Raw genomic sequence first — 22,431 nt, forward strand, 5'->3', positions numbered from 1 at the left:
AAATACTTGAATGACCCTTCTGGGGTAAAAATCATCATCCGTAACTTACAAGAAAGCATTTCCGTAACTAGAAGGTGACAGCTTACAAAAGCCAGGAGGAATGGTGACTGTTCAGCACCTCCAGAGAGGTTAAGTTTTAGTTACACACATACTTCTATCTCCTAGCATGTAGTCACATAATTCCCTTGAACATACACCCTTGCAGAGAACCCTGCACAGAGCTGAAGCTAACTGCCCTTTAGAATCTGGGGTTAAAAATCTTCATAGATTGAAAATTCATTAATCAGTCTTCAAATATATGCTTCTCATAAAGCACAAAACTCTGAGTCGTGACGGAGTGTTGAGAACAGAGTACAACATCCAGTTTATAGGAAGCACCCAGAAGAGCCAAGCCCTTAGCCTCCTGTGGTCACCCACTCCTGCAGCCAAACAGCAAGGCCTAAGACATAGCACAGGGGAGCTTAAAGAACTTTCACTGTAGATCAGTACTGAAGGCACCGTCTCCTCCAGTAACAAGGGGAAAAAACTTATGTTAAAGGAAGAGTGGAGCTGGACAAGTCTAGTAGCTTAATTTTATGTCCAACTTTCCCAAGCAATCTGCTGATGAAGGCACAGGAGGCCCTAAACCAGTGGTTTGCAGCAAGACAGGCAGACTTCATGGGTCAGACATAACTCCAGCCCTGGACGACAAGCTCAGGCCATACAGGAGCAACTTGGGCATCTGTGCTCTTGGACCAGAGCCCATGCACAGTAGAACAGGACCGACAGTTATTCATGTGGTACATGACTCCCGAGCACCGTACTTGCCAGCCTGGTTCTGCCCATCATTTCAGATTAAATAATGGCACTCCAGTTCACCTCCAAGCAGGACCTGCAACAAGCCACTTGGTAACAGGCAATACCTCCTACACAAACAGGCTTAGCTAAGGAATGTTTGTGCACAACATGCATAAACTAGAAGCAGTTTTAGGACTACACTCAGAACTTTGCCCCACTGATACTAGCCCGTTTAGAAAAATAGCCGAAGGTCATTCGATTTCATTGGCCATTGTTCAGTCTTCTCAAACCAACAGCAGACAACTAGCACAGTAGGTATCATCGATATATTTCACTGAAGTTAGTGGTTGAATGTTGAAGAACAAGCATTAACATATGCCACAGTGAACAGTTAAGATGCCATCCCCAGCAGAATTGACACAGGAGAAACATAGCGCTTCAACAACGTTCAGATTTCATAGTGTGTCACCACTGGTGGCTCTTTATTGGGGTCTCCTCCTTTCTCCAGATACAGGTCATTGAAGGGATATTGCTTCGGTCCCTACAAGGAGCAAGAAAGAATGACAAATTCACCATATTTATCCAAGCAAATAAAGGGGCAAGGGGAGAATGTCTCATCCCATCCCACCCAAGTCAAGGCTTGTCATTTAAGACTTAAATTTGTATTTCTTAAGTGCTTCGGCAGGAATATTACAGTACAAGGAAAGTAAACTCAGAGATAGAGTTCCTTGTATAAACTCATGTCCTTCAAAAAAAACATCAGGGTGGTCTGGCATTTAATCTCAACCAACAGTTCATCTCGTTCGTCTCACAGCACAGGGATAATGTATTGCAAAAACTGTCTGTGTATTCAGATGCATTTTTCAGGAGTACATTTCAAATGATATAGACCATGAGGTATAACTAAAAACACAGGGCAAGAGACAAGATAAAGCATCTCTCTTGAGCAGATGCACACAGTGAAGGAGAATTACTAGATCAAAGAAGGGATACTGTAAGCAGCACAGCTTAAAATTAGTTGCCTGTGAACAGGAACTCCTCACTATGAAACAGAACCTGTCAGCTGAGCCAAACCAGTTAAGAGAACAACTCAGGCTAGATGAGGCTGCATTGGTCCATCCCCTGCCAGCAGCAGGGGTTTGCATTCATGCTGATCATGCAGCTTCAGCAGCAAGAAACACAGCTACTTCTCCTCCCTTTACACAAGGGTGTCACTCACCACAGGCCTGTAAGATGGGTAGATCTCTCCAAGACCAAACATGATCAGCATGGTACTCAAAAAGACAAGGAAGTGTTTGCGCATGGTGTGCCAGGCAACTGGAGTGGGGGATGTATCAACACGGTTCCGAATGTACATGTCAAAGTCCCAGTGCATCTAAAGAACAAAGAAAAAACGCTGCACGTTTACCAACTGTGCTCAATCTGCTTTTATCAAGGAAGAAGTGCTTTACAGCATGCATGAAACTCCCAGAAGCTGTTTCATCTCCACCCCACAAGTGGAGATCAAGCCTCAGAGGAGGCAAGTAATTTACCTACAGTCACAGCAAGTTGTCACTTACACATTGGTGTAACTCAGGACTTCAAATTCCATCCTATGCTTACACCAGACAATATGCTTAATTTTAGGATAGCAGCAGCTTTTATTTATATACATAATCACCCCACCTTAGATTTGTTCCAAGCACTGTTGAAAAGGCATGGTATAAACTGGCACCCTCATTTATGGAAGTTCAGTCACATATCCAAAGAGAAGTAGCAGTGTTATTTCAGAGCAGCAGTTACCTTGCCACTTAGAAGCTGGTTCCTCAGAACACTAAGAGCACCTGCTACTGTTGCTCTGTGACAACAGCCAGGCTGGTAGCAAGCCTGATTGACACAGAGAGGTGTTCAACCTTCTGCCTTTAAGTATACATAGCAAAGTCCCAAGCACGTTCTACCTATAGCCTCCCTTCCCATTAATGAAAGCAGAGAACTCATTTACAGCTCAAGCACTGCCTCTAGCTCCCCAGCTTTCCCCTCTGCACAGAGCCATTTGCTGTCAAACCCAGAGCACCAGACTGAGCAGAACCCAGCTGCCTGAACAGAGGCATCAGCTGACCCCTGGAATGCACCAGCATACTCCACCTGGCCCCTCACTGCCAACCCCCTGCAAGGGCACCTGTACAAGCCTTACTGTACCAAGCACCACAACAACACCAAATCACCGTGGGTTTTTTCTTGTGCTTTTACAGTTGTTACATGCCCTTTGCTGTGGTACGCATGCTATGATGCTCTGGCATGTTTATACTATATATCACATACACATGCTTACATAATCTCTGCTTTTAGTCATGAGAGCTCAGGTCAATTACTAAGTTCAGTAGTCACAGCTAGACTGCAGTCATTCACAGACAGACTCCACACTAACTGAAAAGTTACTCCTGACACGGAGTATGAGGAACTTAGATTTTGAAAGTTAACATATATGCTCTATTCACCCATTTCTCTTACCGATATCTTGCAAACTTTCTTCAGAGAAAACCTCCCTATTTGTATTCTATCCCAAAACAACCCTGGAGTAATAAAGCAGCAATAGGCTACTTCCATTGTACTGAAAGGACTTTACTAAAAAACAGCTTCTTTGCTAAATCATTCTGAACTAAGCTCTCTTACTGAGTTCAGATCAGGTAAAGAAAATGGAGGAGACTTTCCTATTCCTACAGAGAAACTTAAGTTTGTAAAGTCTCCCTCCTCACATGTAAAAAGGCGTTAACAGTCCTCAGCACTTTCAAAATATTTACACTGATGGCCACAGCCTAACTTTCCTTCCGACTGACTGTCCCTGCTCACATAGGCAACACACACCTGCACTTGGCGATGCAGTTACACAAAGAATTAAACAGAAATCACTAACAAGATGTGCATGTTATTGTTTAGTAACAGTAGCATTGATCGGCAGCTTGAAAAGTGCTACTAGCATTCCTACCGGCTCTCCCCAGTTATGCCTCACGTCTGGCTGGTCCCACTGGTACCAGGGGTCTCGCTCATGAAAAGACTTATTAGGGAGCTTGGGATAGTCACCATACCTGTAAGAAACAGATAAAAAAACCCAAACATACAAGAAATCTATATTAATGTAGATATGTTTTATAGGAGACACTATAGGACAGGGCTATGGAAATCAAAGACTTAAACATTACCTTGGTTTTATAGCTCCTATATATACAACATTTTTATAATACATACATGCAACTAGCACAACGATCATCACTGTGATACCAGTTACTGTAACAAACAGCATTCCTCAAAGGGGGCTTTTTGGGCTACACTAGCTGGAAGAAAACACAGGCTTAACTGAAGTACAGAACCCTAGTTCTCTTGCACTTTGCACATGTCAAAGTATTTTCCAACATTTAAACATCTCCTGAAATCTTTATTCCAGAGATTACTTCAGTTCATCCCTCTCAGCCTTGCATTCCAACAGCCTATAAAGTCTCTCGTACAGTATTTTATTCACACAGGCCTCCAGCTCATTCCATTTGTTCCTGTTATAAAACTCCGATGTGTGCCTTCAAAGCTCCAAGCTCACGGCACAGCACCTCTGGGCATCGGACCGAGCCTGCCAGCGCCAGCCCGCAACGCGGAGCTGCGGGCCTCGGCCTGCCCTGCCCGCGGGCACCGACACCCCGGCCGCTCACCCAAAGCCATCGTCGGGGTAGGGCTCGTAGTCCTCCACCCGCATGTTGTACTTCCTTGCAGCGGCTGCCCGCTCCTCCGGTGTTCGTGGGTACGGCCCAGGCATCAGGTCCTTGGGCGCCTCCGAGGCTGGGGGGAGAGCCACGGGGCAGCCTGGCTGTGGGCTCGCCGGCAGCCACGGCCAGGCCGGGGAGGTCGCGCCACCCCAAGGGCCCCGGAGCCACCGGCCCGCCGCCCTCCAACCGGCACGCCGCCCCCCAGCCGCCGCCGGCCCGTCGCCACCAGCCGCCTCGGCCCCGCCGGCCCCAGCAGCCCCCAGCCGCCCCGGCCCCGCCGGCGTCCCGCCGCCTCAAGGACACCTGGCCCCGCCGCCTCAAGGCCCCCGGAGCCACCATCGTCCGAGCCCCCCGCTCCGTCCCCCCGCTCCCTCACCCGCCCGCGCCCCCATGGGCGCCGCCGCCCCGGCCCAGCCCGGCCGCAGCCCGGCGGCCGCCCGCCGCCAGAGGACACCGCGCAGCCCGACCGCCGCCATCGCCCCGCCGCGCAGGCGCGGCCGCCGACACACAGAACCCCGCCCGAGGCGCCCCTCCGTCCGCCGGGCCGCAGCCAGCCCGCCGCCGGGGCGGGGCCGGGGCGGTGCTCCAGGGCTGCGCGGCCGCCCTCGGCGCGTACCGGTGCTACCGACGCTGGTACCCACGTGTGACCGCCCGGTCCCCGCGGAGCCGGGGAAACGCAGGCGGCTGCAACGGCTTGTTAGTTTAGCGGTGCTGTTCTTCAAGCCTAAGCAATGCGTTACTGTAGAGAAAATCGATACGAGCGCTAAAGGACTTTGCAGTTTACTTGTTTAGTTCATTATGTAAACTCTGCGGTACTTGAGCTCGTTCTCCTTCAGGTAGTCAAACGTCTGGCTTTGAGGCACGAGCATCTGCGCGTGTGCTGCGGGGCAGGCGGGCGGCTGGCCCCGAGCCCCGCACTCAGAAGGGCGCCGCAGAACCGGCGGGGCGGGCGAGCGCCGAGGGGCCCGGAGGCCCCGCCCTGACTCCACAGCCGGCCCGCAGGGGCCATTTCCCGCCCCCGGCTCCCACTGCAGCCCGCAGCCCTTGGCACCGGCGAGAAGGCGGAGGGGAGCGGAGGCCACGCCCAACCTCCCGCCGCGCAGGGGCGCTGCTCTCCGCCGCCGCCGCTCCCTCCTGCCCTTTCGTCTGCCTCCCGCCGTCTCCCTTCACTTCCGGCGTGACCATGGGCGGGCAGCTTCCGCTTCCGGCTTTTTAGTTCCGGGTTCTCCGGTAGAGGCGGCGATGGCAGCGGCGGCCTCCTCCTCGGCGGCGGCCGCGGGCTGCCAGGAGGGCCCGGCGGTAGCGGCAGGGAGCGGCTGGAGCGAGTCCCAGTTCCGGCGTTACTCCTTCGAGACGCGGCCTATCCCGCGGCTCAGCCACAGCGACCCCCGCGCCGAGGAGCTCATCGAGAACGAGGTGCGGTGGGCAGCGGCGACCCGGCCCGGCGCTGGGGCTGCGGCGGGGCCGGTTTGCGGCGCGGAGGCTGCCCGCCTTGCCCGCCAGGCCCGGCGGGGCGGAGCGGAGCAGGGCCCGCAGAGCGGCTCGCAGGCAGCGGGGCGCTCCGGGCCCTGGTGCCGTCCCGGGGGCGCGTCCCGGCCCTGCCTCTGAGGCTACCGCGCTGCCCGCCGTGGAGTGCCTGCCGCGCCCCCCCGCCCCGGCGCGGGCTCGGCTGTGGCCGTTGTCGCGTTCCTCTGAGCTGTGGTGGGCGCTTCTTTTCGGTGCCACAGCGCTGAGAGACGAAACGTTTCCTGCAGACTTCAACAAAGTGCTTTGTTGTCCGGGCGAAAGTCGTGGAAATGTTGTGTAAAACCATGGGCATATGCTTGTTATTTTCTAAGTGAGAATGACTCCAGGTGTGAATGCTGCCTTGCAGAGCGGCTCTTGTATTTGTTCTGGATAAGCCCGATTTCGTTTTGGTAAGATTGCTAGCTTGTTGGTTTTTTTTTAAAGAAATCCTGCAAGAAGGAAAGTTGTGCATGCACAGCTTGTAAACACAGCAGCTATCAAGAGTTCTTGTTTAGGTTGCATCTATTTATAGGTGAGGAGATAGGTGATGCCCTTTGTCTTCTTTTCGTAGTTGTTGCTTTTTTGGTATAGAAGAGATAAGGTAGTATTATTTTTTTGATGGCTGAAGGTTATCTGCGATCCTCTGAGAAAAGACATGAGTACTGTCTCTGTTTCTGGATTCAGAAATACCTTTCTGCCAGTATTTAGCCCTTCGTAGCTAGGCTAGAAGGGATCAGGCAGAATCTACTGTGTTTCCTTGCTACATGGCAGGACCAAGTAGGCCTAAAACTGTTTCCAGCTAGTGTTTGTCTAACCTCACATGTTATAGAGATTAGCTAAGTAGATAGTGGAATCTGTCCTGTTACTACCAGGAACTTGCTGAGGACACTTTCTCAAAACTTCCTATCACATTTTTCTTGGTTTTTTTTCCTCAGACCAAGGTACCTGATTACTCTTAATGCCTTTTCCAATTCCCTGTTTCCAAAGCAAGCTCAAGTGATTGCAGTAATGAATGTGATCATTCTCAAGTTCAAGAGGGTCTTGAATCAATGGATTTCTTGTTCCTCTCCAGGAGCCAGTGGTGCTGACAGATACGAATCTGGTTTATCCAGCTCTGAAATGGGACCTGGACTACCTTCAGGAAAACATTGGCAATGGGGACTTCTCAGTGTATAGTGCCAGCACACACAAGTTTTTGTACTATGATGAGAAGAAAATGGCCAATTTTAAGAACTTCAAACCCAAGTCGAGCAGGGAAGAGATGAAGTTTGCTGAGTTTGTGGACAGACTCAGTGAAATACAACAAAAAGGGAGTGCTGAGAGGTAAGTAATACTTGAAGGTTTCTCCATTTCTGCAGGTCTAAGTAGGGAACAAGATTCTCTTCAGTGAGTGTTGATGTTTAAAACCTCTCAAGCTTTTCTTTTTTTCTTTATAGCCCTGCTTTTCCTGCAGGGCTTCTAGTTGACAGCAGCCTTGTTACCTGATTAAAGTAGTCATGCCATTAGTTAATCGAACTGTTTACATTGTCTGCAGAGTTTTGTTTAATTTTTTTCTCTGTCTGAGGCAAGGTTTGCATAGAGAAAGCATTAAGCTTCACTTTCTTTTGGCAGACTATAGTATTGATAGAGGAGCTTAGGTATCTGATGAAAAGGTATGGGCTATAGCACTCAGCCTTTTTTACAGAATACCAAGGCAGCTGGTGCTAACACTCTTTCAGAAAAATGAGAAGAGGTTGCATATGTGCAGTGTATTTGCTGGTGTTGATGGCCTGCACCACTAATGGAGCTGTAAGTTACCGAGAGGAGCTTCACGTTTATATGGAATATAATAACTATTAGCAATGTAAACCCTGTGTTAATTTTGTCAGTCACCAGCCCTCTAACTTATGGATGCTTAATTGTGTCTTAATTCGAAGCAACTCTGTGTCCCTGTCCACTTGTCGTCTGTACCTTTCTATTCTTTCTCAGCTTTGAGTGTGCTTTTTCCAAGAGAGAAGGTAGTCCTTGAGCTTAAAAATGCATTTTTCTTCCAGCATTGCAGACAGTAGTCTGTAATACTGTGATTGTTAATACAGATGTTTGATTCCTCTGGTCCTCTATGTCTAAAGGTAGGCATGGCTTTGAAGTAATTTGATGCTGAAACGTGCAGGATTTCCTGAGCCCTTTTTTTCCCTCATGCACTTCTAGTAGAAGAGGTAATTCTTACTGCAGATGAGTTGGAGTGGTGTCATTTATCTGGGGATTATTCATGAATGTGTTTGATATTTGACAGTGGCCAGCCAGTGTACAGTTTCCTCCTCCTGCATTACAAGGGGGATGTTCTTGCTGTAAAATTCTCCTTTTCCCGTACGATTATTCAAACAGAATTGAGTTCTGTTCCCTTCTGTACCAGAAAACCTTTCAGCAAAGTTTCAGGACTTTTTGAAATGCTTTCTTTCTACAGGTGTTTATGATGTGTGGTGGTAGAACAGAATCTGTAGGAGTTATGTCTCTTTGTTTTGAAATCTTTCTGAAGAGATGCAGAAGTATGTCTTTATCTTCATGGCAAAGCTTGATTTCTCTTTATCTCTGGGAAAATACAGGCTGTATCTGCAGCAAACACTGAATGACACAGTTGGAAGGAAGATTGTGGTGGATTTCCTTGGTTTCAACTGGAACTGGATTAACAAGCAACAAGGGAAACGTGGCTGGGGTCAGCTGACTTCTAACTTGCTTCTTATTGGCATGGAAGGTAAGCAGCTACCTCTGGGAGAAGATCTGGTCAGCAGTTCTGTATTTCAATTTCAGAAGGTCTTTCAAATGGATTTTCCACCAAGTGTTTCTTCAGAGCAGGCAGTTTAAATCTTTAGTTTGTGTGGAAATTGTTGTCACCACTTAACTTGGGTTACAGAGAGGAAACAACCAAAGGAATAGCCTGTATTTCCCCAGGGATGCACTGTGAATGCCTGGATGTAATCTGCTCGTGGAAAGACTCTGTGTGATGGTGGTAGGGCTGTGTTTTCGGTAATTGCTAATCATATTCTGAGAGCTGCTTATTATTTGAATGCTTCAGATGCTGTAGATGTAAAATGCTCAGAGCCTGCAGGTTTGAATTGCAAAAGGATTTACAAGTTGAGCAAAGTTAGTCTTCTGGGCTTTTCTTAGCGTGTCCAGTGTCTACCCAGGAGGAAACGTTGATTATTCTGTCAGGCATTTGTTCTTATTTGAGCTGGTACACTGTCGGGGAGAAATTCTCTTAAGAGCTGAATTTCTTCTTGAAAGTTAGAGGGAACTGAGGAACTTGGAAGATGGGTAAATCCCAGAAATATCTGGATAGAGGGTAATTCCAAATCCATGTGGAGACTTATTCATAGGCAAATGCTTTAGAAGACAGAGGTACCACTACCCTGTTGACAAGGAGAGCGTTCCAGTAGAAAGTAATATCAATAACTGGGCACAAAACTGTGTATGTTTCTTGAAGTAGGATGGCCTATAATCAGTGTGGTCATCACATCCAATTATAATTATTTGTTAATTCATGGCTATTCAGTTCTGACAGCAGATGTTTTTCCCCTTTGCAACAGGTCATACTCAACTTACAGCTGTTTGTCTTTGCCACTTGTTTTACTAGCTGAGAGAAGAGAACTTCACATAAAAGCAGTGCACCAACAGTTCCCTACAGGTCATACATAATGTGATCACTAAAATCCTGTTATCAACAGGTTATGTGCAAGAACCAAGGGATTGTCTTGAACCAGTGTGTACTAGGAAAAGGAGTGTCTTTACAGGAGCATTTGATTTTATGATACATTCAATGAAGTTGCGGGGTTAATTGTCATCTTAATTCTACTTAGTGAAAATACATACAAAGAGCGAGCTAAAAGAGTAATATCTGAATTGCAAGCAGCTTAAAAAACATAGTTGTAAGGGGTACAGAATGCCCCATTGTATTTAAAGGTTTGATTAAATTTAAGATCTAGTGGTAACAGTCAAGCTTCAGAACTGTTAATCAGACTGAGAAGGTGCTGTTGGGAGCCCCAATGACAAAAAAATATTTACTTGTTTTCTTGCAAAACTACTAGGACTTTTTTCAAGATCAGGCTGTTAGACTCCTTTTCTCTAGACTGATAATTTCCTAAAGTCCGTTCTACAACTTGTCATCTAAACAATGTGTTTTATGAAGAAGCTTCCCATCAACGTTTGCCATCTGCTGTTCATGGGAACAAGCTGGAAATTCTAATCCTGTAAAGCGTGAGTTGCTGAATATGGATTTAGAATGGAAATTAAGTGGAGTAGCAACTGCTCAATAAAGGCTGGCTGATACAGTGATCAGTTTGTAACGTTTTTGTGGTCATTTTCCATGTTTAGTTTTCTGAATATGTGGAAGTGTATTTACTGTCTTCATCAAAGAATGTAACTTGCTTCCATCTTTCCTACCTGTATGTGAGTGTGTCTTGATTATCATCTTTTCTCTCTCTGTAGGGAATGTGACACCAGCTCATTATGATGAGCAGCAGAACTTCTTTGCTCAGATTAAGGGTTACAAGAGATGTATCCTGTTCCCTCCTGATCAGTTTGAATGCCTCTACCCTTATCCTGTGCACCATCCGTGTGACAGACAGAGCCAGGTGAGAGTAGCAGATCTGTTCTCTGTTCCATGACAAAACAGGACATTTGTGAAGGTGCTAGGTGGGAGGAAGCTGTACTGGAATTAAAGCTGCTTTTGAAAAACCTGTGTTCAGATCTGTTAACTGGTGAATATGTTGAGAATAGATGGAAGGCCTGGTAGTGTTTCTGTTTGTGTCTGGTCCTGACTTGCAAGAACTAGGGCTATAAACACGCTCTTACTGATAGCACAACTGGGCTGCAGTTGGTACCTTTTCTGTTTCACTGATGACTTGTCAAACAGATTTGCTCAGAAACAAATTGCAGGACTCCTACCCAAGTAGATGGTACTTTGAGGGTACTGCAGGACATTGCAATGGAGTTAAGACACAAATGCGAATATGAAAGCCATATAGGGAAGGATGATTTGATACTGAGAGCCAATAATGAGGACTGTCATTGCAGGAAGTTCTTCTGAGTTTATTAATGTTTTCCTCTGTTAGGTGGACTTTGACAATCCTGACTATGAGAAGTTTCCAAACTTTCGGAGCGTGGTTGGCTATGAGGCGGTGGTGGGGCCAGGGGATGTGCTATACATACCTATGTACTGGTAAGAGGAATGGTGGGACTGCACAGTGACCAGCCAACAGAGGTTTAAAAGGTCTTCTGCTTGGGTTGGCTCTTAAGATAATTCTGTTTCAGCTTCATCAGCGAGTATGGTATTTTCTGTGATACCCTGGGCTAATCTGCTTCTACTTCCTGTCTGTTGGAGGGGAATGGTAACTCTCCCTGACACCATGTTAATGGTGCAAGTACTCCATTAATGTGTGTGAGAAGAGGATCTGTATTTAAATACAAAGACCTTTCCGGTAGTTCTGAGGTCTTGATGATGGTGGTGTAGGGCAAGGCTTGTCTAGTGCTGTCTGAACTCATCCATCTAAGGTATTTCACTATAAACTACAGCAATAGTGTCGTCTTCTTTGTGGTTTCCATGCAGGTGGCACCACATTGAGTCTCTCCTGAATGGGGGGATTACCATCACTGTGAACTTCTGGTACAAGGTGAGTACAAGCACTTTCCTGCACAGCTTGGATAGCTCTATCCCAGAGGATTTTTTCAGTAGAGATGTATTGGCATGTGTTGTCAATATGAGAACTTCGTTGCACCAAATCCTTTGCTTTAAAGCTGAAAGTTGCTTTCTCCCTTGAGTCGTGTGTGAGAGACTGGGTGGCTATTAGAAGGTAGAATTATCTGCCAATTTAGGAAGCATGACATGAGCTATTTCTGATGTTTCAGGGTGCCCCAACCCCAAAGAGAATCGAGTATCCATTAAAGGCTCATCAGAAAGTGGCGATAATGAGGAACATTGAGAAGATGTTGGGAGAAGCCTTAGGAAATCCACAAGAGGTACAAAACGGAACCATATAGTCACTGTTGTTGAATTTGTTATGGCTTAATGCAAAACTCGAGATGCCAACTATTTGGCTCTGCAGGTATCACAGTGAGGGTAGGAGAAAGCAGGGTTGCTCTGTTGCTGTGAATGGTTCTTCCTGCTGTCTTCAGAAGGTCCTTTGGCTACAAAAAGGCAAGCTCTTTACATTTTAATTCTGGAGAGGACCACTACAAACAAGGGATTAATTGTTCTTGTATGTGGGGGAAGGTGTTTGGCTTTGACTTTGGGCACTGCCAGGGAAGTGTTGCTCCCAAACTCTCCTTAGCCTTCTGTGCAGCAACGATACCCAGTGTTTGCCAAAAAAAAGACACTGTTTTACTTGCTGAATCCAGATCTCTTAAGATAAATCTCTTCTAAGTCATGTGTTTCCCGCTTAACACATGTCTCTGTCTCTGAATTCTTTGTGGTTTTAATCAACTGGTATTTCAAAAAGCCAGGTGGAATTACTAAGAGTATGCTTTTGAAGATCTCCTGCTGATCTGAAAGTGAAAATACTGGCTGTGAATAGAAATGTTTTCATGGTCTGTAACCCTTACCACTGTGCACAAACTTCTTTTTAGTGCCCTAATGTAAGATGAGCCTCTCCCCTGAGATTATCTTGCTTCTGTAGCGTGTTGAACTTCCCTCAGTGATCAGGCAGTGCTGAGAAATGGGAGTGGTCTTGACTGAAAGCAAAACCTTAGCAAAATTATCAGCCCTAGTCTTCCTTCCAAGTGACCCCAAGGACCAGAGAGGATTCAATGAGTAAGAATGTTCCTTCTGTGCCCTGCAAAAAGCAACCCCTGATGACTGTTGACTCCTTTTAATAGTATCTACTGAGAAATCACAAATCTAGGGTGGGAAGTGAAAAGGTTTCAAATACCATGGATGCAGTGTTTTGCTGACAGCTACAGTTGGGTGTTGGTAGAGAATGCTGCAATTTTGGTAGGGTATCTGAGGATGTGCTCAAGGGTGCCCCAGTATTTATCTGGAAAATACTTTGAAACTGATTCAGTGTACCTTAGACTCAGTTTGTGTGCTGAGATCCTCTGCCCTGGGCTGCTCAGCTCATAAGGTGTTGTGATGCAGAGGGAACAGGCTCTGCAGTTGCCGTTTCTGAGTAACTGTCCCAGCTAACAGTCTGGTTTTGTTTTGAACAGGTGGGTCCCTTGTTGAATATGATGATTAAGGGACGGTATGACTAATGCCTGCCTGCCCGGAGTGACTGATGTTGGAGCTGCTTTGTTCACAAGCAATGGAAGATACTGAGCGCTAGTATTGCACGCGGCACTTAACAGACTGATGGGTTTCCTGGCCTATCCTTGCCCCACTACAATAAAGGGGGCTACTGGAACTGCAAAACCGTTAGTACCCCATTCATCTTCCACTCTCATCTAACCGAACCTCCCAAGAAAGAGTCTGCACTTGTTGGAAGCTGGATTCATGCTCACTAACTTGTTTTTTTCTCCCTCTACCCTGTTTGCCACAACAAGGAGCATGGCTTCTGGCACTGGATGTGTTGCTTCAAGAATTTCAGGCATTTGAAGAAAAGCTTGGAGGAGAACCAGGAGTGATCTTGTTTCCTCAGCCTCACGGGGTTTGGACTTCCTGGCTGGGTTTATGTTTTGGTGCCTGCAGTGGATATAAGGTGGAAAGTGATAGGTTTCACAGTCCTCTGTTGTTAGAGGACCTGTCCATGCTCAACTGTGGCACCTTTTTGTATAATGGAACATGTGAGATAGCCTGTGTGTGATGAGCAACAGGATAAATGATTCTGTTTCTTCAGCTTAAGACATCTATGCTTTGGACTTAGCACAGGGTAGAGATCACAGTGAATTCATCTAGTGTGTGAGCGCCAAATCCTATCCTCTCCAAATAATGTGTTGTAGGAGTCTAGATAAACCTCTTTTCTGACAGCTTTCTCTGGGAAGTGAAGGCTGCTCTCCTGCTCTTTTGAAGCTGCAGTATGGTTAAAAGGGGATGTAGCATTATGAAGGGAGGTGCATAAATGCCAGGGCATTCTCCGAGTCTTGGAACAATTAAGCCACATTTTTAAATAAAATTCCCCAGGGGTGCTGAGCCAGACTGTCAAAATGCAGTGTCAGATAGGTACAGAGCTTCCCGTCTCCCCACCAGGGGTGCTGGCTCCTTGGACTAACATGGGAAAGTGCCCTTTTTACTGAAACTGCAAGAACTCAAGTGTGTGTGGCTGCGCACAGGTGCGCATGTTTGTGTGATGTTGTGTGGCTCCTGTCCATCAGTTAAATCCATGCCAGTGTGTGGTTCCCTTCCTTGTACAGTCATGTGAAAGAGGTCAGGGCTTTCTGTTTAAATGTGGTTAAGGTTATCTTGATCCTTTTTGTGTGCTGGGACTTGACATGGCAGGCTGGGAAGTGACAAGACTGGAGCACAGGAACCAGACAAGCCTCTTAAAGAGTCCTCAGCAATCACCCTGAAAAATAATTTTGCTTTCCACTTCCATGCAAAAGCCTTGAGCTCGTATGGAGGCTGGCTTTTGCTTCCCTGAAGTGTGCTGCACTGCTCTCCCTGGTTTGGGGGGTGGTGCAAGGTCTTGTGTATTTGATGCAAGTTGTAAGGATCCCAAGAGCTTAGATGTAGGAGATGTTTCATAGCCCGTTAATCTCATCCCAGAGAAGTGGGGAATTTGTTCTGTTGAGACTTCCCAATGTTTTTCTCTGTTCTTCAGGACTTGTTCTGACATGGGATTCTCATAAGAGTGTTGAGAACATGTGCTCTGTCTTTTGTTGGGATGGCTCATGCACCACCTGCAGTGAGCTTGCCTTGCACTAAGCTGAGAGGCCTCTCAAACAGGAGGTCCTAGGGGCTAGTTGGCTGCTTTACAGGTCAGAACAACTGAAGTGTAATTGGCAGCTGTGGGGTCCTTGTTTAAGAAATACATCTGTGTTACTGAGTAGTGTCACTGCCATGTTTACTTGTTACAGACTCTCCAGAGCTGTGGTTACATCCAGGTGAAGGTTGCTCAGCTGGATGCTTATCAATGCTCAGCCTTTGGGCAGGTGGGGAAGAACGCTAAGCTGCTCACTCTGGCCAAAAGCAAGACCTTCCCAGGAGTACTGGGCACATGCCTGTGGTTGAAAAATGCTCAAATGAAATCCCACCTCTGTGCTATTTATTCAGCACATGGTAGTCTCCAGTACTATTTGTTGGGACACTGTCAACTCTTGAAGCTCAGGGTGGGAGTTCATATCCTATGTGGAGAGAGAATGGTACTTACAGAACTTCAGAATCCTTTTGTTTTTTCTTTATTTGCCAAAGGTCTAACTTTTAAAGTGTCTGAACAGGTTTTGCTGCACTTGATTTCGTGAAAGCTTATTCACAATGCACTGATGGACTGACTCCCCCCCTTCCCTATTCACCTTGTGCTTTCAATGCCCCTTGCCATGGTATTGGGAAGCTGTGTGTGTTCTCTGCTAGGGGTGTGTGTGCGGGGGGTGGGGCGTGACACACACGGTACCTTCTGAAGTGTAGTTCTTAAATACAACCAATGTTGAACAACAGAACTGTGTGGCTTTTATTTTGTGAGTGGCTGTACAGGAGAGCTGTATAAGGAGATACACATATAAGGCTACCTTTCAGTCTTTCTAGTAACTCCATGTGCGTTCTTCACTGATGAAAGCTGCTGGTCTCCAGAACTGCCTTCAAAGCACCAATACCAACTGCATTATTGTGTCTTCACAAACTTTCCTCATGCTACTTCCTTAAACCTGAAAGGAAAGCTAGGAGTAAGATGGTATCCTTGAACCCTGTCAACAAGTGTTGGTAGGGAGGGAACAAATTATCCTCCCTACTGACTCGAATGGTGTCACCATGATCTGGTCACTGATGGGATGACAGAGTAAACTACACTATTAGGTCTAATGAGTTCTATCAGTTGCTTGTCCTTTGGGATATCTTATCCTTCATTTGGTCCTTTATCTGATTCATACTTTGGTCAAGGAGATTTTGGGTGGAGGCTTCCTCTGTGTACCTCTGCTGTAGCAGCCTTGGGTGGTGGAGTTCTCTCTACCTGATAAAGACACAAATTATTTTATGGTAATATTAACTACAGCAATCTTGGTACCTAACTGTCAGTGAAATATTGGCTAAATCTGAACAAATTTCTAATGTGTAGTAAAATGGGGAAGAGCTGAATATATATTAGAGATGGTGGGGCTGGTGAGAGGAGAGAGAGGCAGCGGTCTAAGCCTTTGGTACCACAATTGGCATTGTCTCCTCATGCCCTTGGGGAACAGGGTGAATGTGGAGGGAGTGGAAAAGACAAGAGGTTAAAGTTTCCTGTGACCATGGGTGTTCACCCTTCCCTCCTGTGCCTGCTGGGATCATCAGCGCTGAACACTCATTTGCTTCTGTTCCACTGAACTTAGTGGTCTGTTATGGCTGATCCTGTAGCCTTTCTGTTGTGCACATGCCTGTGGGTAACATGCATGGCTGGCACCACAAAGCTTACAGATGTTGGGTTGTGCAGAGAAGTGGAGGAAACAGAGGGATGAGGTCTGTGTCATTTGAAAAACAGTCTCCAGGATTTTTCCCTTCCAGTTGTTTTCTTGTTTGCTTTTACTACCTTAGGTCCTTCTGTTTTGCCCACTTCCCTGTTCCTTGAAAAGTGAGATTTTTCTGGGGAGAAGTGACCTTTCTCTTAATCCCTATAGATCGTGGCTGCAGGATCTTTCCCATGGAAAGAGAAGAGTGTGGGTTTTCAGACTGATGCACTGTCTTACCTGCTTTGTGATCAGGCTCAGCTCGGTGATCACCCAGGAAAATTGGAGTGATAAAGCAGGTGCAGAGTGAAGCCGGCTGGTCAGGATCAGAGCCATGGTGGAGGAGGTATGGGACATAGCTGCAGTGCAGGGGCCAATCTAACACAGGTGGGGGTGAAGGGGGAGAGACCCTGAGCATCGAAGCAGCTCTTGGGGGAAGGGAGGGGCAGGCCTCCGCCAAGACTGCTGTTTCTTTTCTTTGCAACACTTCTTACCGATGAGTGAGCCAACAGTGAATGCTGCCGCTGCTCTAGTCCTAGAATGGGGATGGTGCGCCTGGAGTTTTGACAATCTCTTGGCAGGCGTCTGTTGTTGGTGCACGGTTGATCCATGCTGCCACCATCCCAGCCCAGGAAGCAGAGCAGCAACTGCAGCAGCGGGTGCTGCCTCTGCATGTGTGTGGTTTTTTTCAAAGTGCTTTTCTCTAAGCCTCCCTTCTACCCCGTGTGTGTGAGGAGCTTCCTTGCGCTCTGGTTTATGGTCTTCATGTTCCGTTCCTGTTCTGGAGATGACACCTCTCACCAATGTCCTGGGAAGTCCTGAAGTCACAGTCTTCCCTGGGCATTTTTCTGCATTGGTGCTGTTGCCTGGAAGGAAAGGGAAAGAGATGCTGTTACTGTGACAAACGCATGCAAAGTAAGTTCTAATTACTGCCTCGCAAAGTCAAATATTTGTTGCAAGCAGAGGACTAATTGTGGGGGGAGGGAGCGGAAGTGGAGGCTCTTGGAGTGTAAGTGGAACAGATGCCCGGACGCCTTGGGGAAACGCAGCTTTCCTCTACAAATCAGAGCTTTAAATTACAAGGCTTTTACCAACGAGAACAGTTGTGGGAAGTCGTCTGCTCTCATTTGCGTAATGGCTTCTGTCACTGGTGATTAGACACAGGATGAAGGAAAAGAAATTTGACAATTAGGAATGAGTGATCATTAATCAGAATCTTTGTTAGAAGGAGGGAAGGGGGGGAGAATATTCCTCAAACAGTGGAGGCAGCCACTGGAGCCACAGCAAAGTCCATGAGATGCATAACTCTCAGTGCTACTCTTGCTCTGCAGAGCTCCCTCTGCCTAGGTATGAAGCAGCAGCCAGGGTCTTGGCTGGGTTGGAAAGCTTGTGGAGGAAGGCAGCTAGACAAAATCCTTCCTGTGCTGTTCAGTGGTTCTTGGCTATCTGCTTAGTAAGGGAAAGAGCGCATTTTGGAGCACTCTCCTTGCCCCAACGCCTTGCACTTCCTTCTTGGTGCTTGGCCACAAACTGCCAGCAAAACCCACAGAAACAACTTCTTAAATTTTTGCAGTCTCCTTTCCCAAACCTTACATGCAGCCTTGAAGTTTCTGGTGCAGAGGAGACCAGGCACAGGCCTTGACTGGCATGCAGAAAGATTAGGACGAGCAATATGAAAGAAGTTCCAGGCTCTTTTCCTATTAATGTCATTTCTTACAAGAGCAAGGAGGAGCCTGATGGGCTGCATGACAGGTAAAGAAGGCAGTGGTGACTTCTCTGTGTCTGTTGTTTGCTGGCTTAGCTCATCACCCCACCATGCACAACCCAGTATATGCATTTGTTTGGGTTTTGAGGGTCTTGATCAAGATACTGGTATACATGAAATCTGTTACCTGTTTTTCCTGCAGCCGTCATTTGAACTCTTGTCAGGTTAAACGTTTTGGCATAGTTTACTTGAAGAGGCACTGCCTCTGATTAGATCAACAACTATAACTTGCGAGGGGGGATCACAGACCGCTTGTGGGGCACATGATGTTGGTTAATTCATCTCAAGACTTCAGCTTACTGTATTAATTGATTTCAGTGACAATTCCTGTCTTTGCAAGGCTGGGTCTTTCTCTTGAGGCAGGGGTCTCCACCGCAGTGATTATTCTTTCTGTGACTGGAAATCAAAGCAGATACCTGCAAAGGGAAGATCTGAAGCCATGTTGCATCATTCCCAGCTGGCTCTAAGCTCGGATAAATGACAGCAGCTTGGATTTTCAGCCTCTTCCCATGGCTGGCGTTGTTCACCACAGCAACTGAAAATGAAGGAGAAAACAGCATATCTCAGGACAGCATCTAACAATGCTTATCACGAGAGAAGGTAGGAGAATCACTGGTCGCATTGTTCAGGGTGGGGAGATGTGTCAGGTAGTGACTTTTATTCCCTTTTAACTGCCTGAGAGAAGGGCTGCTTCTCATTCACAGTTGACATTTAAAATGCATGTTTCCATTCGGAGGAGTGCACCTCAATGCTTTTTGTGGAGAGTAAGGCAGCTTCTGATGTTGTGGGGTTGCTGTTGGAATTCACCTCACAAACTTGCTGTAAGCCCTGAGAAAGCCCAGGCTTTGACACTGCGGGGTACTGCCCTGGCTGCAGGAAATGTCGCTGTGCTGGGTGGCAGGAGCCACAGGTGTGACTGTCATCTCAGTTTCAGCGGTGTGTTTTTTCATGAATAGTCAGGTTTCAGCATTGAATGCCTTGACAGGGAGGACCTTCGGGTGTGACTTGAAACCCCTTGGGAAGCCAGGAAGAAAGGACAGTGTACGCTGTCCTGTGTGTAGGTGATCTGTGTTATGAGATCTGGTGTGCGCACTGTGGTCCCTGAGCTGCTTAAGCACCGCTGGCCCCATGCAGTGAGCTGTGCGAGGGCTCCCGCTGAGCTGAGGGCAGCTAAAGGGCTGAGGTCAAATCACTTCCTTCTCTGAAAGGACAGTCCCCATGCCCACAGAGAGAGCACGCGGGGTTATAACAGCATCCAAGGGGGTTGTTTCTGCAGGAGAGCTTAGTATCACAGGTGGTGGACTGACTCTGCCCCAAGTTCCTCTGACAGTCTCTCAGAAGCTGCTCCCATCCGTCTGTGTTTCACTGGAGCAGAATGCTTCTCGCAGCAAGGAATGGTGCTGATGGGTATTCAGGTTGAATGCCTGCCACTACAGGCTGTGGAGCTGGAGGGCATGGGGCAATAGGGCCTTGCTTGGCATTTGAGGTAATAAGCTTCTGGTTTCTCGGCTCACGTGAGCTGCGGAGATTTATAGAGCTGGGGAGTCACAGGGCTGTGTTACTTGGGCTGTCAGGTCTGATGCCACTCTGGCAGGGCAGACCTCGGTGCTCTAAGCCTGTGTTCAGGGCTGGTGCAAACCTGTGGCGTGAGCAGGGGTGGGAATCTGCAAGTGGGGCTTGGGGCTTTGAGGGACCTGTTCACCCCAAGCACAGCCTGGGGCCCCTTGCTTCGACCTCCTCCCCAGCATGGAGGCAATCCTATGTCTCCTGCTTTTGCTGTTTGTTTATAGCTCTCCCCATCCCATCTGTCTTTCTCTTCTCCTTCCTCCTCTTCTTTCTCCCTCCCTCTCCCTCCTCCCCCTCATTCCCTGTAAGCGATTAATCATTTTGACAGGCTCGGCGATGGCCTTTATTTCCTTGAGGCGGCCAAGAAATGTCTTTGAGCACCTTCTCTGACACCCCTCGTGTTCTCTCGCCAATCAGATCAGCCACCTCGCTCAGAGTGACACCACCAGAGATGCGGGGAGGGGAGGTGGGGGGGAAACTTCAGCAGAGCCAGCTGGGCAATGGGCAGTGGGGCAGCATCTAGTTGGGGTGCCATGTGGGCCCCCGTTAGCTGTGATGAATATGTCATTTCACTACAGCTTGAATGTGTCATACTTCTCTCCCTCCCTCTCCTTAGGCTCTTCTTCAAATCTTGGTTTCAGTGCAAAGGCAGTTGGGAAGAAATCTGGGTGCTCAGAAAAATACCAGCCTCCAATAGAGTGTCGGAGAAGAAAGAAGAGCAGGCTGGGATCATCGAGGGAGAAAGAATGGGGATGATTTTGCAGATGGATGTGGAAGCCTTCCTAGGAAAATCCCCTTTGTCTTGTGTGGGAAGGAAGTTGCCTCTGAGTCTCTGTCATGGTTCACTTGGACTTGTCACGTTGTCATGAGGATGCCTTCTGTTCACCTGCAGCTAAGGGAGCTCTCAGGCCACAGTACATACTATTGCAAATGCTCTGCCACCTAACCAGAAAGAAAATGGGGTGGATTAGGGTGCATGATGTTCCCAAAAGGATTTTTTTTCTTGAATCTGCTTTAATCAAACTTTACGGCATCCTCTGTCCCCTTGACATGGAACCCGGGAATACTGTGCCTCCTAGAGTTACTCTTTCCTTTTAGCATGAAAACAGGTATTCTCCGCAGGGGGAAGGAGAAGTCCAGGAATAACCATTCTGCCCAGGGCCTCTGGGGATGTCTGGAGACCCTTTGTGCAGAGCAATGGATTGTAACTAACATTTACAGAAATAGAAGAGATGGTGAAGGGGAGAAAGAAGTTGAAGATGATGCACCAGGAGTCAGAATGTGATGTAAAGAACTTGCTTAAGGTTGTCAGGTATCCTAAGGCAGGAGACTCAATGCAGTGGCCCAAGGGATACTCTCTAGTCTCGCGTTCCTATTAAGCAAGTAAATAAGCCTTGAGTTGAGCTTAGAAGACAGTGAATGGGCTCATCCTGAATGAAAGGCCCTAGAGTAAGACTGCCCCAACTCTTCAAGTAGGCCAAAGAGATGGAATTGAGGTGTCTGGGCTTTGAAGTCTACCTCCTGAGATGGGGCAAGGCAGCAACACAAAGCCAGACCCCCTAGCTCGATGCAGATACCTCTCTGGGAGGTGCAGCCAGCCAGGTGATAGCTCCCAATTAACTCTGGGAAGCTCACATCCTCTTGGGAAACATCACTGCTCGCTATTGACCACATGGGCTTTGGTTCTTGTCCTGCATGAAAGGCGTGAGAGTGTTTTAGCAGCAGTTTGGATGGGTTCAAGTCAAGATGCTGAGGAACAAGCACAACCTTGCTCCTACACCTCCCTGTTGTTTGTTTTCTCCTTGTGAAAAGGTTGCCTTTCAGGTGCAGACCTAAAAGCTGATACAGCCCGAGTCCAAAGGCAGGGCAATGACCACACCTGGAATGAGCATCCTTGGCCCTTGTGGGTGGGCTGCACCAGACTTCTGGAAGGTAGGAAGGCTCAAACTAAAGGGGAGTTAACTGGGACTTCCCAGCAGATGAAAAAGCAGCATGTGCCGCCTCTGACAGACATGCTGCCCCACGTCTTGGGAGTGACCTCTGCCAAGGTCACTGCTGAGTTTCTCTAAACTAGCATTTCTCTCAAGGAAATATTGATTTTGTGTTGGTGGTGCTAAGCAGTGTTGTTGAACAAGAGGCTGTTAATGCTTGGCAGAACGGTGGTGGCCCTTCTTGGCAGCTGGGCTCACTGATCTGGCTTGCTTTCTGCAGGCTTGTGCTCATGTGTCCAGGGTGAGGAACGCTGGCTTCTGGCTTCCAGGGTAGTTATCACTAATGGCTTCTGTGCCTCTTCTCCAGTGTGGGCTAGTTAGGTTTGCTCCTTTGCATTCAGTCAAGGACGGGAGTTTTTTGGCAACAGCAGAAAGCAGCCTGTCGCTGGACAGTTTACATTTAGTAAGAGGTAGTAAATTTCTTCCTTGAGTCTAACATGAGGGCACACGCAAAGGTCTTGAGTAGCTTATCTCAGCACTGGGAGTTTTCAGAGAGAATGTATGAGAATTTCAGAAATTTAAGTCCAACCAATGCAGTTAAGACTGGCTGTCCTAGAAA

The 22,431-nt window shown here is 47.5% G+C and overlaps 2 protein-coding genes across 2 annotated transcripts; one reads left to right on the plus strand and one right to left on the minus strand.

The window, feature by feature from the left end:
• Window positions 1-1,088: 1,088 nt before the first annotated feature.
• Window positions 1,089-5,030, minus strand: NDUFB8 (NADH:ubiquinone oxidoreductase subunit B8). Its single transcript, XM_055806937.1, has 5 exons — window positions 4,885-5,030; window positions 4,455-4,581; window positions 3,743-3,842; window positions 1,997-2,152; window positions 1,089-1,318 (listed from the first exon to the last, which is right to left on the minus strand). Exons 1-5 carry the CDS (start codon window positions 4,982-4,984, stop codon window positions 1,226-1,228), a joined length of 576 nt encoding a protein of 191 aa, XP_055662912.1. The 5' UTR covers window positions 4,985-5,030; the 3' UTR covers window positions 1,089-1,225.
• Window positions 5,031-5,701: 671 nt separating this feature from the next.
• Window positions 5,702-15,572, plus strand: HIF1AN (hypoxia inducible factor 1 subunit alpha inhibitor). The gene is made up of 8 exons (XM_055806928.1): window positions 5,702-5,924; window positions 7,087-7,337; window positions 8,597-8,745; window positions 10,476-10,621; window positions 11,102-11,208; window positions 11,596-11,659; window positions 11,895-12,005; window positions 13,191-15,572. Exons 1-8 carry the CDS (start codon window positions 5,751-5,753, stop codon window positions 13,233-13,235), a joined length of 1,047 nt encoding a protein of 348 aa, XP_055662903.1. The 5' UTR covers window positions 5,702-5,750; the 3' UTR covers window positions 13,236-15,572.
• The last annotated feature ends 6,859 nt before the right edge of the window (window positions 15,573-22,431 follow it).

This window comes from Falco peregrinus, chromosome 1, assembly GCF_023634155.1.
Source record: "Falco peregrinus isolate bFalPer1 chromosome 1, bFalPer1.pri, whole genome shotgun sequence".
Lineage (NCBI taxonomy): Eukaryota > Metazoa > Chordata > Aves > Falconiformes > Falconidae > Falco > Falco peregrinus.